At 36.0% G+C, this 17,215-nt stretch overlaps 1 protein-coding gene across 1 annotated transcript in view; it reads right to left on the bottom strand.

Moving 5' to 3' along the window:
• Window positions 1-17,215, bottom strand: part of LOC117996647 (neuroligin-1-like) — a 107,422-nt gene that overhangs the window by 34,699 nt on the left and 55,508 nt on the right. Inside the window, exons 2-4 of the mRNA XM_034984771.2 lie at window positions 8,364-8,422; window positions 6,786-7,120; window positions 6,103-6,320 (exon numbers count right to left, since the gene is read on the bottom strand). Coding sequence (XP_034840662.1) covers window positions 6,103-6,320; window positions 6,786-6,976 — 409 coding nt within the window. The 5' untranslated portion in view covers window positions 6,977-7,120; window positions 8,364-8,422. The remainder of the gene's footprint in view (window positions 1-6,102; window positions 6,321-6,785; window positions 7,121-8,363; window positions 8,423-17,215) is intronic.

Below are 17,215 nucleotides of genomic sequence, written 5' to 3'. Positions count from 1 at the left end.
TAAATTAAAAACAATACACAGGGTTTCTTTTAATCTTTGACTAAGTTACGTGATTGCTTGAAGAATATCCCAATGCAGTCGCTATAAAGACCGTTACCTCTATATTTTGGGTTCTACACGGCATCAAACTAGAATCTGAAGTCTAAAAACTACTTAAGTAATATTGCTTTACCATTATTGATTATTCGAGACAATGCGCAGTCCTAAATCAAGAATCAAACCAAAAGCATTGAAAACAATCTATTGTTTGCACAGTAACTTTGAAAAGCTAGACTTTTCTGAAAAATAGACTTATATAAATGTTCTCATGTAGGATACAAACGTATCATCACAAAGAAATCGAGGGAGGCGTATAATTACGAGTTATCAGAGGATTTCCTTTCCTTCCTGTTTCCAACATTCTATGGACCACTGACAAAGAAAATTAATAGCTAATGGGCAGACAAATATAATTAAGTGAACAAGTGATAAAAAATAATTAATTAACTAATATTAACGATTGCTAAAACATTTTTATTACTAACACATTAAACGCATTTTTATTATCATTAAATAATAATTCAGTACCCTTATTATAAATGCGAAAGTGTGTTTGTTTGTTGGTTTGTCCTTCAATCACGTCGCAACGGTGCAACAGATTGACGTGTTTTTTTGCATGGGTATAGATGAAGACCTGGAGAGTGACATAGGTTATTATCCCGGAAAATCAAAGAGTTCCCACGGTATTTTTAAAAAACCTAATTCCACGCGGACATCAGCTAGTATAAAACATTAATACTCTGAGATTTCGCCCACGATTTTTTAAAACCTAAATCAACGCGCGCATCGGCTAGAACAATATAATTACAAATATATTATTATCCTTCAAAAAAGTAAACTTTAAGAAGTTAACTTTAAGAAAATATGGGTAACGGTAGCTATAGGTATATCTACCCTTTATATAAAATATTTCGACGTATGCAGTTGGAATCCAGTCGCCCAATCGGCACAATACCCCGCTGCGTTAGCCGGAGGGGATGCATGCAAATTCAAGTCACATGACATGGACAGTTTTCTAGAAAATGTATTTCACAGTATTTCTTACAAGACAAGACTGAAACTTCAGCTGTCTATTGATTACAAACATCTCTATATAGATTACTAGCTGATGCTCGCGACTTCGTCCGCGTGCAATTAGGTTTTTTAAAAATCCCCTGGGAACTCTTTGATTTTCCGGGATAAAAAGTAGCCTATGTCACTCTCCATGTCCAGGTCTTTATCTATACCCATGCAGAAAATCACGTCAATCCGTTGCACCGTTGTGACGTGATTGATGAACAAACCAACAAACCAACAAACCAACAAACCAACAAACAAACACACTTTCGCATTTATAATAAGGGTACTGATATACCCACGTGTTTTCAAAATGTAATGTAGTGTAATCAAGTACTAAAAGATGGCATGCCAGCAAACTCTATCAGTTACTTCTCATTAATTCGATTATGCCGCCATCCAACGTTTTAGTAGAAAATTTTATCCAATCAATGTTGTCACGGCGAATCGAATTTCTAAGTGGCTGGCAATTGAGTTATAACATTGACTTTTCCTCGTCGCTAAGAAAATCCCAGTCCCGTTGTTGATCCATTAGCAAATTCCGTAAAATTACACATAAATTATTGACTGAGCTTGTAACGACCAGTAATAGCAAAATAGTAATGTTTGAATACAAAAATTATATTAAATCTCAGTCTCAGAGCTCTTTTTGAGTGACAATACTTACTTTGTTACTTTTGCCATTGATGGCAGATTGTAATTGGAATTTTATAATTCCAAGACCCTATTTTACATACAATTTTGCAATGAATAAATACTCTTATCTAATCTAATCAACTACTAGGCCATGTAACTTTTCAAGTTAAGAAACGTCACACCAATGGATAACCGTGAGTTCGCACTGACGAAACATTTACAAAAAGATACTGAAAACTCTATTTTCTGTAAATATATTGAAATTGCGTCTACATTGTCAGATATTTTTTGTTGAAAATGAACTTGTTTAGTATTTCAACAAATCTTGAACCTATAACCGATTTTCTGCAGAGCGAAGACAACCTGTCATACATTCACATGTTTAATGTTTTTTGATGCAAACTCACAGTAACATTAAACTTACATTTTTTTTCACTTTATTGTACAACCTAAGTACAAAGATCGCAAGACCGTAAAATTGCAAAGATATTAATTTCAACATTGATTAATAAAGATTAAGATTAATTACAACTGGTACCTACTAAAGATTTAAAATGTCTCGTTGGTTAAGCTGAAATACTTATACCTGGGTATATAATGAATAATATTTGCTCTATGTGTCAGTCAACTGCCTGCTTTTAAGAATACTGACAGTATTCTTTACAATTAAAGGATTATAGAGAATACTGGTAGCATTCTTAATAGTTTCTCTTCTTCCCTCACAATTCTTCATCTTCAGTGAGCAGCTATGTGGTTTCGTTGCCTAAGGAGACCTCAGCCTCACTTCCGCACTGCTTGCAGGGAGCTGTATGCACTGCAATGCACTACGGAATTGAGGCCTCGACACCCTTTTGCGTTGTCTCTTCCTGTCCAATTGTACTCTTCAATAACTCACAGCTTGCACTCTTCCTGGATTATTGTTATAGTTTCTTAACGTTGAAAACGCAGTTTTAAATTCGTAGGACTGTTTTTGTTTAAAATTGCTTGGTAAAATATAAATCTAAAACTTTATTACAGTAATAATTTGTAAATACAATAGCATTAATTTTTAAATAAGCCTTTTTAAGTAGTAAATAAAATGTGTGGATTAAAAAGATAACGATAATTTTTGAAGTAGTAATCTGATAATGTGGTTTATTTTAATAACAGGCAAGTATTTTAATAAACTGAAATGACAGGTCTAAATGTATTGCTATCCTTTCCCTGCGGAAAAGGACAGCACTATTTTTAGACCGATCAACTTTAGAAATTGTGTACCTACAACAGAATTAGCCACATTGAAGTTTAAGAAAGATCAATACTATCGTCACAAATTCTTTTTGAAATTAATATACGTATACTATAAAAACGGAAAGAAAAATGTTCAAATCAGGTACAAGATGTTTCTTAAGTAGCAGAAAAAGTAGAGACATAAAAACATCCATTGTATAAATTGCCTCCTCCTTTTTAATCTTTGCTATAACCACGGGAGACAGAAAAAGTTGCGATCTAGCTAAATCTATTTCGTCTGGAGGTTAGATGAGATTACGTAATCTATGAGTTGGTAATGCACAAGTTTTAGGCACCGACTGAGAAAATAGAAAATATACTGAAAAACAGTAATTAGAGAGCTAACCGTGATGATTTTATAATAAAGTAAGTAAATCATGTTATACCAGTCATCATCATCATCAACCCAACGTCGGCTTACTACTGAAAATGGGTCTCCTCTCAGAATTTGAAAGGTTGACCATAGTCCACCACGCTGACCAAGTGCAGATTGACATATTTCATATACTTTTGAGAATATAATGGAGAAATCTCAGGCATGCCGATTTCCGCACGGTGTTTTCATTTACCGCTCAAGCAAGTAATAGTTTTATTGTTTGAAACGCACATTAGTACTAAAAGTTAAAGGTCTGAGATCGAGCACTGGACCCCTCGAATAGGAGGCTAACCACTAATTGGTCTTAACCACTAGGCTATCACAGCTTATAGCAGTAGGTACGTAGATATTCTATTATCTCTAATAGTTTCGTCTGACTCTTTAAGTTTAGATGCAGCAAAAGATGAATCGTCGACTCCGACGTAAAAAAAAAAATATTCAGTGGAATTAATTCTACAAAAACTGCGCTCTTATGAAACACAATTCTTGTTACCTTTTACAGCGTAAATAAAACATTGAGTGAATTTGTTCCCACAGTACTTTACAATTTGCGAAACCTTACGCTGTTGTGTAGTGGTAAATAATTGAAAAGCGGCTTATTTAACGGACACTGAATTTGTGGCGAAATGGTCCGAATAAATAATGAATAACTGGCGCGGATTTAAGGGCACCCCCAAAAACTCCGAATCGCCACCCTAACCTAAACAGCGCCACTCCATTACAATATGATTGTTCCATTATATGATCTTATAAAATAAAATTCAATTGCTCAATCGACGGTGAAGTTTCGGCCATTGTTTAAAAGTTTTCCACTCAATTTGAATACCAGTTTATGTTTTGGAAATACGAATAGATTAGGTAGGTATACATAGGCTAGTTACTTAGTTACTATAATAATTTATTTTGACTAATAATAAAATCTATTTTAACTAATATACGCTCAAGACTCTACGTCCATCGTTTATAAAAAATTCTTATAGATCCCGTCGCAAATTTAAAAATGTGCTTAATGAAATTATTATTGTCAAATGAAAAATATAAGTACAGACACTATGTTGTCACTACCACGTACGAGTATTTATTAATATGAAAACTAACACTAAGCGCTAATTTTTCAATCATCAAATATCTTTTTCAGAAATAGGCGTTCAATTTGCAATATTCACAAATTCCGTTAAAAGCTGTATCAAGGGAAGCAGAGCTATGGAATGGCGAACACGATATTACTAGCTGAACCAAGCAGTAAATACTTTCAGCTCGATATTGAAAGTCCAATACCTATGCGAATATTGCATATTCTATCGAATTTTAGGCTGTGTCAGCTAAGATACCTCAATAAAATAAAACAATGAAAGAATCGTATGAATGTCTAACATGCATGTAGCAAAATATAAACTACTAGCTGATCCCCGCGGCTTCGCCCGCGTAGATTTAGGTTTTTAAAGATCCCGTATAGCCTATGTCACTCAGGAATAATGTAGCTTTCTACTGGTGAAAGAATTTTTAAAATCGGTTCAGTAGTTCTAAAGATTACCCCCTACAAACAAACTTAACGACATTACCTCTTTATATAATACAACGGGCCGTGCAGCAGAAATCGTAATATTTTAATTTCGCCATAACTTCAAAACCAAACGTCCAATTTTAATCATTCAAAGACCAAATATTATCTCCATAAACTGTTCTTAGTGATGAAATCATTTATTTTGATAAGGATTAATAGCATGAGTAAAATAACGCGTTTAAATGTAGTCCAAAAAAAATTCAAGATTTTTAAATAAAAAAATGGTTGCTGTGCCTCACTCGACATAGATGGGTATAGTGTGTCGCGGACTTTTTTGTAGATATTTATAAGATCTACAATTAATTAGAACATTTTATGGTTCTATCTTTTATAGTTTAGGCAGCGTACGCAAAATAAGTAACTTTTCTGGTTGATTTTTTACACCTTGTGTCCGAAAAACCCAAATATCTTACGGAACCCTATTTTTTCCAAAATAAAATATAGCCTATGTTACTCGTGGATAATGTAGCTTTCGAATGGTGAAAGAATTTTTAAAATCGGTCCAGTAGTTTTTGAGCCTATTCAGTACAAACAAACAAACAAACAAACAAACAAACAAACAAACAAAGTTTTCCTCTTTATAATATTAGTGTAGACAACTACTATCCCGTGCATGGGTTTTATGACCGAGTTATTACTCTATTTCGATTGCGAGGAAATGAAGCTGATACGCGACCGTGACTTGGCTGAGCTCGCTCACATACTTCACCTCTTCTGGTCATTGCGAATGCTCTAGCCATAGATCGATAAATCACCCACTGCGCAAGTTCAATGTTGGAGACCTTTTAACGTGTAACCAAGTATAGGTACTTACATGAATGAAATACCAGGAGAGTATATGAGCATAGGAGGCTAGGCTCAGGCACTATGCAACACTTTTAAGTACTTGAGCATAAAGAACAATTTTAGAGCTAGCGCGCACTACGATAAATTACAGTAAATAAACGTTTTTTTTCCCGCAAAATCTGTGAACTATTAGAACTACATAGAAGCGCGCACTCCAGGATTAAGTCCGCACCGGATTTTAATTGATTTAAATTCAAATTTACAGATTTTAAAACGCACCGCAACTCGCCGCATTGCAGTGCGCGCTCTCTCTTAGCTCCCTTGCAGCTAGCATAAACTAGAACTTTAAGAACATGAGAAGTGATAACTCACATACCATTTACAGGCACGTAAAGGTTGACATAGAGGCAATCTTCGCTCTGGTTCGCAAGGACGGGCAGGAGCCGCTCGAGCTGACGGATGCGCGCGCGTGGGTGCAACAGCAACGCCTCTTCCCGTGGCGTAGCGGCGGGCGGCACCTGCGGGCAAGCTGGCCCGGCGGCGTCGGCCAGGCGCGTTGTGCGCCACTGCGATGGCGTCACCGGCGGCATGTATCTGTTACAGACTTTACCATTAAAAAGATTTATGATCTAAGTATTTGCAGTACTGAACAACGAAATAATAGTTGTTTTATTGATAGTTTAGTAGGGGACTGAACGCATAATAAATAATAATAATATGATGACTAAGGATTGATAACATAAGTCAAGTCATCTGCGAGCGAGCATTTTTGAAAGTAGAGTCGTGGTAGTAGATAGTGTTTCTTGTGTGAGCTTAATTAACACATCAACTTAAACACTCAGTTAAATAAGTTACCCTAAAGAAGTCTAATTAGTGGACCCCACAGTTTATCAAGGGTTTTACTTTACAACGAGCTTCAGTATAAGTTATATCTCGTTACAGCTTCGTATACGTCTAAAAATTCGTGTAGCAACTGTATCTAAACCTTAAACCTCATAGTAGGTTCCATAACCTTGTCGTTGATAGTGTGATGAAGTACTTATATTGTAAAATAACAACCTTAGACTTCCAAGCGGTGGAGTCGCGTAAGGAACGCCAAGGTACGCTTCCACTTGTGGATGCGAATGAACCACGATTCCACGCAGTGGTCCGTACTTGGTGCGAATCACGCGCGTGCTATACTTGTGCGTAGAGAGAGCTGCAGCGCAACAGACGAGCCACGCGTACAGCGCGGCGCAGTCCGCGCGCATCACGCGCACGGGGCGGGCGCGAGCGCGAGCGACGCGCCGCCGGCAACGCGCGCGCTCCCGCGCATCACGCGGCCTGCTCCGCGCGCGCGCTCCGCCCCATACGCCAGCTCATCTTGATACATCCTTCTCGCGCGCTCGTGGCCACTGTTAATACCATCATCAAAATTAATCGAAAGTGTCTCAACAACCACAAAAAATTATCCTGCCACTACTTAAATTATAAGCTTTAAAAACTTATAACGTTAAATTTTAATGGAAGTGTCAAGTGTGCTTTCCTTAGCCGGCTTAGGAAAGTACATCTGAACCCAGCTCTGAACGAAATCTGATAACCCCGACCACGCAATCTTGTCTTGTGAAGGATAGGTCCTAAATAAAGCGAATCGATGAGACTGAACGACGAGAAGGGAGCTGAATAAAGGGACGATGGTGCGAGTCATTTGGATTGACAGTTAGTAACAAACTAATAACTTGTGTTCAATATTATTAGTTCTTGACAATCCACTAGATAGCGGCAGTACAATTTGTTTTATTAAACGACCTCTAGCATACTAGAAACTTACAATTGCCATTTGACCTTTGATTTGCATTAAAAGGGACGAATTTTAAAATCTTCGAATTTTAAAATTTTCATTAAACGGCCACTTGGGGCAGGTTAGACACTGCTAAATTAATTTATAATAATATATTCGTTCGTACCTACTTCAACAATTAAATATGCGATCTAGGAAATATCATCAATGTCACGGATTTTACGAGACTGCTACGATGCTACGACCATGGTGCTACGAAACAAACAAACATCTGACTATTTAATAAATAAAACAATTGAATACTGGAGAAGAAAAGAATCTGTTCATGTTCAGTAAAACGCGAAAAACTTACGCCTCATTTTTTCCAAGTCAAGAGTACCCTTGATTGCATAATTTTACTCGCAATGAACTCATTATTACAGAAATGCAGCAATCCCTCATCGTTTCCTCAGCCAGAAGCTCGATATTGAGCGAATAGGTCATTTTCATTGTTGACTTAGGTCAACGATGCTTTATCGAGAGTACAAGTGGCTTTCCAAACAAAACATTTCTAAACGTTAGCAGAATATAAATTGGTTTCTTTTCTTGAAATCTTTATTTCAAATCGCATGTAATAATGCATACCTAATTTAAAATACTTTAGAAGAACACTACTTCACGTAAAGATAAAATATGTTAGTAGTATTTATTCAAATTTGAAATTCGAAAAACAATATCTTAAAATTTAGCTGGTGAGGATTTTTGTTAGTAATCCCATCTTGGCTCTCGATCAAAAGCAAGACAAGTAAAATAATCGAAATTTTAGAAAAATTGTAATACTAGTTTATTAGGTACACAAACAGGCATTTTAAACTTACCCAAGTCATGTTTTCGACTGGATGTCTGCATATGTTAAAAACCCAACCATTTGTTTATTCTGGAACAAAAAAAACTCTATTTAGAAGTTATTTAGATCGGAAACGATGTACGCTGTCCAATTTATAGAACAACTAGACTTCGTCCGCGTGATATTAGGTTTTTGAAAATCCCGTGGGAACTCTTTGATTTTCCGGGATAAAAAGTAGCCTTTGTCACTCTCCAGGTCTTTATCTATACCCATGCAAAAAATCACGTCAATCCGTTGCACCGTTGCGACGTGATTGAAGGACAAACCAACAAACCAACAAACAAACACACTTTCGCATTTATAATAAGGGTACTGATAGTTTTTTTTTAAAGGTCCAAACAAAATAAGTTTTTGTAGATTAAATAATTACCACCATTACGACAGTTGACAATCAAAAGTGGTTTGAACCCAGTTTGAATAAAAGGATTGACTTTTGAAATAAGTAGGTATCCAAGAACAGGCAGCACAAATATTTAACCAACTTTTTATCTCTCACACTCTACTTGCTTACTCAGTAGAGAGAGATTTATTTAATTACGAAGATTACCTACCTGTGGTATAAATATGTATTGCCTTGCATTGGAAACAACGGCAAAGTAAATTAATATGTAAATATTTGTATCATTTCCATTTTAATCAAATATCATTGGAGTGCGCTGGGCGGCTGGCAAGGATGGCGTAGGTAAGAGGGAATGTTTGCCTCGACAAACTTAACCTGCCGTTCGTATAATTTAATGGAACACAAACACAACAACGTCACAATTTTAAACAAATTTCCCGGTTTTCGTAACAAACTTAGGAAAGACGGGCGTAAATGGCGTCCCGTTCCATCCCATTGTTAGAGCCAGATATTCAAATCATTCCCCCGAAAATTAACTGTCCTTAGTCTTTGCGAACAATTTCCAGAATTAATTTTGAGTGAAGGATTTATGTATAATTGTTAGAGATTTTGTACTCAAAATTCGCAAAGAAGCTAAGCAAATTTATTACCTTAGCGTAGGTACAAACTGCCAGCATGGGTAATCAGGCAAATTAGACAAATTCAGAAATAAGTTTCATGAATTTTAACTCCCTCCCTAAAGGTAAGTCATTATTTTAAAATAGGTAGGTACCTAGGTACTTTAATTGGTGAGTAACTTTTATGTTATTTTTGCAACAATTTATAAGTAATTTTACGCCACGCGATTCTCTTTGAGAGAAACTTGTTGACGGTTTAAATGTACTTGTAAAAGTTTATTCGAATAAAATTCTTTCTATTTCTATAGTTTATTTAAGAACAACGCAATCAACGATTACTACGACAAAGACAATATAAAGGAATTAAATTAAAGCTTATTAATTATCCTACTAACATAATCCAGCAGTAAGTCGTAATAATGAAATAAAAATATTGTAATCGCCATCATAACTTTTGCAATGAAATAATAAAGCCACACTGTTATACCACTCGACGTATAACTCGAATAATATTATCACTTTTTATATGACATTGCGCTGAGCAGAAGTAGGTCAGAAACGTTTTACGAGTGATACATGAATTGTCACAGTTTACTTTATTATATTATGTGTTTATTATTATTTTATTTACTTAACTCACATCAAAAATAATAAATATAGATAAATACACTAAAATAAAAACCCTGTGAGGGTTCTATAGGGTTTAAGGCATATTTCCAAACTTTCTACACGTGCAACCTGCGGGTGTCATATACGCAGAGGGCCTACAACGACTTGCGTGTCCAATAGGTATAATAATGGATTCAGAGTGCTGATGGGGCTGGCGAGGTTCTGCAGTGCGTCGCTGATGTTTGCGGAGGCTCATACCGATGATATTTTTTTACTTTACTTATTAAATGACCGTAGCAGGTTTTTCTAAGAACTCCGTAGGAACTCTTCGTTTTTCTGGGACAATAGTAACGTATGACCTTTCTCGGGATGCAAGCTATCTCTGCAGATGAGCTATCTCTGAGAACAGATGGGCCGTGAAAAGTTAGCAGACAGACAGACACAAATATTACTTTGGTTTTTAAATTCCAAAATATTTTATAACTTATTAGAAGCAGGCATCAAAAGGCAGGCAGCAAAAAAATCCTTTCCATTTAACCTGGGGTTTCAGTTAACAAATGTTTGCAATTAAAAGGTTTCCATGTTCCCATTAATAATACCTTGGCCTAATTAATTTGAAGAAATTATTTTCGAAATTTCCGTAATATTTTCACAGACCTTTTTAATGCGACCGCGTTTACAAATTAATAAATGAATTAATACGAAATTTTAACAAACAATTTATTGTTAATAGCACAAAGGGTTTAATTTGATTCCTCAAGCCCTTACGATAAAAGGGACAAAACAATTACAAAAAAAACTCAAATAGGGTAAGTACCTACCTAGCTACTGTTTGAAATAGATACCACTAATTTGTTACCTCTAAAGAAGGTAAACCAGTCTGGTAAAAACTCAGTAAATTGAGATGGGGATGCCCCGCATACCCGCACAGCCACCGCGCAAACCCAGTGCGGGATAGATCGGGTGATGAGTGGGTGTGCGGGGTGTCCCCCCCCCCCCCCCCCCGCCCCATATCATAACTCGACCTGTCGCGCACTATAGTTAAGATTAACCGAGTCTGCTGAAATACTGTTTCGTTTTACTTCCTGGGTCTAGAAACATCAAAAGTAGCAAGAAGGTTTTTCTATAACACCAGAAATTCTACCCAAGTTAAGCCGGGGTTGGTAAGCTACTGATAGTAATAATATACCTAGGTAAGCAAATATTAAAAAAGTATATTTAGACAGTTTTGCACAATGATAATATTAGTTTTACAAGTTACGTCACTTAGCACAACTCTACAATTTGAAAACATTCGTTAAAATCCAATCAGCGATTATTCTATATCTAAATATTATATTCGATAAAATTCAAAGACCTGACTGACTGACTGACATATATATCAACGCACAGCCTTAACCGCCGGTCCTAAAGACATGAAATTTGGAGGGTCTATTCTTTTTAAAGAGTAGGTATCCAATAAGAAAGGATTTTTCGAAATTCCACCCCTAAGGGTGTTAAATGGGGGACGGAAGTTTGTATGAAAGTCCGTCATTTTTCAAGTTATTTGCATGAAAATTGGTATTTGGGTTTTCGGTCACAAATGAAGAAATACGTGTTTCAGGATTTATGGAAAATTCGCCCATAAGGGTGGTAAAATAGGGGATGAAAGTTTGTATGGGACAGTTTTAATTATTGATATTATTAACTTAAAATTTAGAAAGAAGGTTTTTTCTTGAGGTTAGGTGCCAGCTATGAAACGACTACTACCCCCCCCCCTCCCCCTACAAGGTTTAGGTGAATTTAGGGTTAGATCACACACAAAAAATTAAATTGTGGTCATGAACTAATAATTAGTATTTTCAACTTTCGAAGTGAGTGACTATATTGTCAAGTGGAGTATCATATGAAAGGTCTTCACCTGTACTTTCTAATACAGTTTTTCATTTCAATCTATACTTAAAACAATAATGAATTGTATATAATTAATCTTAACATAGCTTGTACTGTAACCTTATTTTTAATCTTAGATAAATACCTACCTTAGTTAAGTGAACGTAGACTAGTAAACCGAGCGTCAATTTACCGGTTAATTGTTTATTGTTAATTCTATTAGGTACCCACGACACAGGACTACCTAGTGTGGGTACCATAACACAATGTTATAATTGATTGATCTATGGTAAATAAATATTTTTTCATTTTCATTTATTTTTATGCATCATAGTTTTGTAATTATCGTGCAAAATATTGAAAACATACGATTGTAGTACGGAGCCCTCATTGCGCGTGCCTGACTCGCACTTGGCCGGTGTTTTTCCTTTTGAGGTACGGAACCCTAAAAAGCATACAGTTTAAAAAATACGAAACGAAACCACTAAAAGCGGGTTAAATATTATAAAAGCTTCCTCATAATACTCTTTTTCCGAGTATATAAAGACGTAAGCTAATTTCACTTAACTACGAGGAACAAAGGAAGCCTTTACATCGCAGCTCTCCGCAGTAGCCAATTTTAAAGCAAGTACAACCCCGAGCACTCATTAGAAAGTTCACGTGCTGATGTTAATTGTGTTAGGAAGCGTCTTTAAAATCTTAGTAGATGGGATTTGCTAAAGTGTCAACGGCAAATTGTGGGTAACATGTTAATCTTTTTAGGGTTGATCGAGCTTTGGATCTTGCCGCAAAATATCACTTCTCTCACTCCAATGTTACGAGGTTAACTTAGTAAATTAGCTTTTATTGAATTATATGAAAATGGAGTTAATATGCAATTATTTATGAAAAGCATATAATTGAATTACTAGCAACCTAATATATTAAGTTATAATCCAAAAACAACATAGGTATTTTTTTATCTAAATATATAAAAGGTAAAGCCGACTGACTGACTGACTGATCTATCAACGCACAGCTCAAACTACTGGACGGATGGCATGCAGATATCTATTATGACGTAGGCATCTGATAATACGCCCCCTAAGAGGGTAAATTTGTGTAGTCCACGTGAACGAAGTCGCGAGCATAAGCTATCAGTACCCTTATTATAAATGCGAAAGTGTGTTTGTTTGTTGGTTTGTTGGTTTGTTGGCTTGTTGGTTTGTTGGTTTGTTGGTTTGTCCTTCAATCACGTCGCAACGGTGCAACGGATTGACATTATTTTTTGCATGGGTATAGATAAAGTGACAAAGGCTACTTTTTATCCCGGAAAATCAAAGAGTTCCCACGGGATTTTCAAAAACCTAATATCACGCGGACGAAGTCGCGGGCATCAGCTAGTAATATAATACATATGTCTCACTGACTTATAGAATTTTGGGGCTAATAGTAGGTAGTTACTCGTAGCACACATAATACAATATTTTGTTCCACTGTAATAATAATATTCCATCACAACCCTGTAATAAATCAAAACAAGAAAAATAATCTCCTGTATTAACGTCGGTCGTAAGGTGTCTAATTTCCTCGCAAACATAAGCATCGGATCTGGGCATGGAAGAAGGAAGTAATCTGGGATTTCGTATGACAGTTTGATATATTAATTTGTTTTGCTCCACAGCATTGTCTCCAAAAAAACAAAACAGGACTCATGACCACAGACTATTTTTCCATTACACCCCCTTTTGATTGAAGCAGCTTAATTAAAGTAAAAAAAGTGCGGTGTTAATGATTTTTTGCTTTTTTTAGGCAAGCACTCACTAAGAATGGATTTTTGGAAATTTCACCCCTAAATGAAAGTTTGTAAAAAGATCCGTATTTTTTCTAGCTTCTCAATTTATTTATTTTCTTCCAGGAAACCCTGTGGTATTTATATTTTTTTAAAATATTATTTAACTATTCTATTAAATGATAATGAATAAGCAGATTACCTATATTACGCGACAGGTTGAAATGGCAATTGTAAGGAACGCTCCAAACACCCGCACAGCCCCCGCGCTAACCCGGTGCAAGGGAAAGAAAGACTTCTGTGTTGTATAAAATATCAGCATCATAAAATATTATAGTACTCTGCTGCAGTCGTGCCTACTTCTTAATTTGTTAAACAACCTCTAGTGTGGTGCCTACTCATTAAATTAATTGGTTACAGGTAGAACTCGGGTACACGCTCCCTTAATGAAATCGAGGTGGCGTAACAAGTCTGTTGTTATTTATCAATTAAGTTACACGATATAAATTTCTGCTCCTGCGTAATTACTGAAGACTTTCAACACGCCAGTGTTGAGTTACACAAGTTGGATTATCCTTTACACATTCAGGGGAACATAGGTGAGAACTTTAGTAAATTACGACTACCTCCTGGTATAAGTCTTCTAAGCTCATAAGATAAAACGATTGGATTAAACTCGCTTATAGGCTGCCATTGACGCATATACATTAATCTCAGCTGACACAATACATATTATTATGCCAGTTTTGTGGTCCAAACAAAACAAAATCTGGTAAACCTGGTAAACATTTTCAGGTCTTGTATCAGGTCAATCTAAGAATATCTTTAGAACTTCCCAATTCCCAATTTGACGATCTCAAACTAACCGGCTCGTTGGAAAGCCTGGAACACCGCAGAGATGTAAGCTCTCTTTACGTGTTCTATCGCCTCTATAATAAAGAGTTCCGAAGAGTTGTTTGATCTCATTCCACCCTCCTTTTTCTACAACCGCACCGCAAGCCACCGCAATCAATTCCACCCTCACCACCTGGGTTTCTGGAGCACTTCGACCACCCGTGGTGCCAGATCCTTTTTTCCACGCACATGCAAACTGTGGAATCAACTCCCTTCGGCGGTGTTCCCTTTAGATTACAATATAGAGTTATTCAAGGGGCGGACCAACAAATTCCTAAAAGGCCGGAAACGCATCGGCGGTTCCTCGGGTGCTGCAAATGTTCATGGGCGGCGGTAATCACTTAATATCCGGTGACCCGCCTGCTCGTTTGCTCGCTATCTCTATTTTTAAAAAAACTTACCTATTTTAAGAACAGTAAGTATATCTTATATAAAGTCTCATATAAAAATGTGAACGCTTTTTGGCAGGTAAATTATGACCCACTGGCATGATTTATAACTCTAACAACACGGAGTGACGGAGGGTCTCATGTATTTCATTCAATGTTCTTAACACCGCACATTTTGCCACCGTTATATTTATGAAATTACTAGCTGATGCCCGCGACTTCGTCCGCGTGGAATTAGGTTTTTTAAAAATCCGTAGGAACTCTTTGATTTTCGGGGACAAAAATGGCACTATGGCACTTTGCAGGTCTTTATCTATACCCATGCAAAAAATCACGTCAAGCCGTTGCAACGTTGCGACGTGATTGAAGGACAAACCAACAAACCAATAAACCAACAAACCAACAAACAAACGCACTTTTACATGTATAATCAGGGTACTGATTTATGAAAAACATAAATAAAATCAAATATTGCCTACTTAATGTTCATAAATTTTAATGTGTGTACAAAAGTTTGCAAACATAACTAGGTATATTATAATGGCTTAAAACTCTTTGTTAGTCCGTACAAATAACTTTTAATACTGCACTATACATATACACTGCACTAAACGACCAATCTACAAAGAGTATTAAAGTTTGAATATAAAATAAAGTTTGCGTAAGCAAACTTAATTTGTACCGCGCAGTCACTGTATGCAGTTTCATATTTTAATACGAACTATGCTGTGCAAGTGAATTGCTTTCATCCAGCCCTATGGCAGTTCTTGTGAACTTTTCACAATGCAACTAACTCTGACGTAAATAGACAATATTAATACTGTTTAATTATTTCATTACGTCATTAAAATACCATTTAATTATACCTAATCGGTTTTAGATAATATATCTAACGATCCATTCGTATTTTGTTACAATTTTTTAATTTTCTACTTGTACTGGACAAAAAATGTTTCTACCTATGTCCAATAAAGACTGAAACTAGCCAACCGATGTGCCCAGTTTCATTAGAACGGTAATGATGTGAAGATAATTTTAGACCACCAAAACAATGCATTAGGCACATTCTTTTTAGGGTTCCGTAGTAAACAAGGAACCCTTATAGTTTCGCCATGTCCGTCTTAGGCTGTAAGTGTATATTGTTTAAAATGAAATAAAAAAAATATAAAAAAAAATAAGTATAAAATAAAACTCTTTAAACATGTTGATTTGTTGCAAGTAATCAAATCAATATTGTAATAATACCATTAGACAGGTAGGTACGTTCACCAATATTAATGAGTGATCAACTATTAATTAGTTAATGTACTAGCTGATGCCCGCGACTTCGTCCGCGTGCATTTAGGTTCTTAAAATTCCTGTGGGAACTGTTTCATTTTCCGGGATAATAAGTACTTAATACTTTCCCGGGGTGTAAGCTAACTCTGTACCAAATTTCATCAAAATCGGTTAAACTGTTAGGCTGAGAAAACTAGCAAACAAACAGACACACTTTCCGCATTTATTATATTAGTATGGATTTATCAGAGGTTAATTACATATGTATATAGATGATTCGGTGGCTGTGATAGAATCCAGTTTGACATTTGTTTTTATTGCGGATGGCTGCGGTATTTACAGGCTTATTTGGTTACGCGAACGCTCACAAAGGGGGAGGGAGGTTGATCATCAATCACTCGCGTGAAACGCGGAATCTTTGTTGTCGTTTCGCATCCCTTTGACCCTGTAACGATACTGATTTTCATATAAAAATATTGGTAAATATAAGTTCTTTTCAACCAAAGTTATCGCGGTTGAATACGGTTCTTTCTGTATTCGAGGGGCTTAAGTATTTTCCAACTTGGACTTACAAAATGATGGTCTAAACTTTTCTTTTAATCTTTGATAAGTAGGTACCTACCACTTTAAGAAAAATGATTTGCTCTCTAACAAAAAAATGTTTAGTTATTTTAAAATAGTGTCTGTATCACAAACATTTTAGAGGACTTTAGCTTGCCTCTATTGCAATCTAAAAAATTTAAACAACAAATCTGAGTAGGTAAATTGAAATCTGTCCGTGACATTTTATAAGCGCCTAACGTTTTCCTAACCTAAATTTTATCTCGAATTCTTAAAAATACTCTCGGCCACAATAAAAACCGGCCAAGTATGAGTCAGGCTCGCACAACGAGGGTTCCGTGCTACAGTCGTATTTTTTCAACATTTTTTACCATAATTCAAAAACTACGTTGCATGAAAATATATAAAAATCTGTTTTAGAATGCACAAGTGAAGCCCTTTCAAATGATACCCCACTTAATATAGTTATCTTACTTGAAAATTGAAAATACT

The sequence above is a fragment of the Maniola hyperantus genome, chromosome 1 (genome assembly GCF_902806685.2).
Source record: "Maniola hyperantus chromosome 1, iAphHyp1.2, whole genome shotgun sequence".
Taxonomy (NCBI): domain Eukaryota; kingdom Metazoa; phylum Arthropoda; class Insecta; order Lepidoptera; family Nymphalidae; genus Maniola; species Maniola hyperantus.
This window is presented reverse-complemented; position numbering and strand designations above follow the sequence as displayed.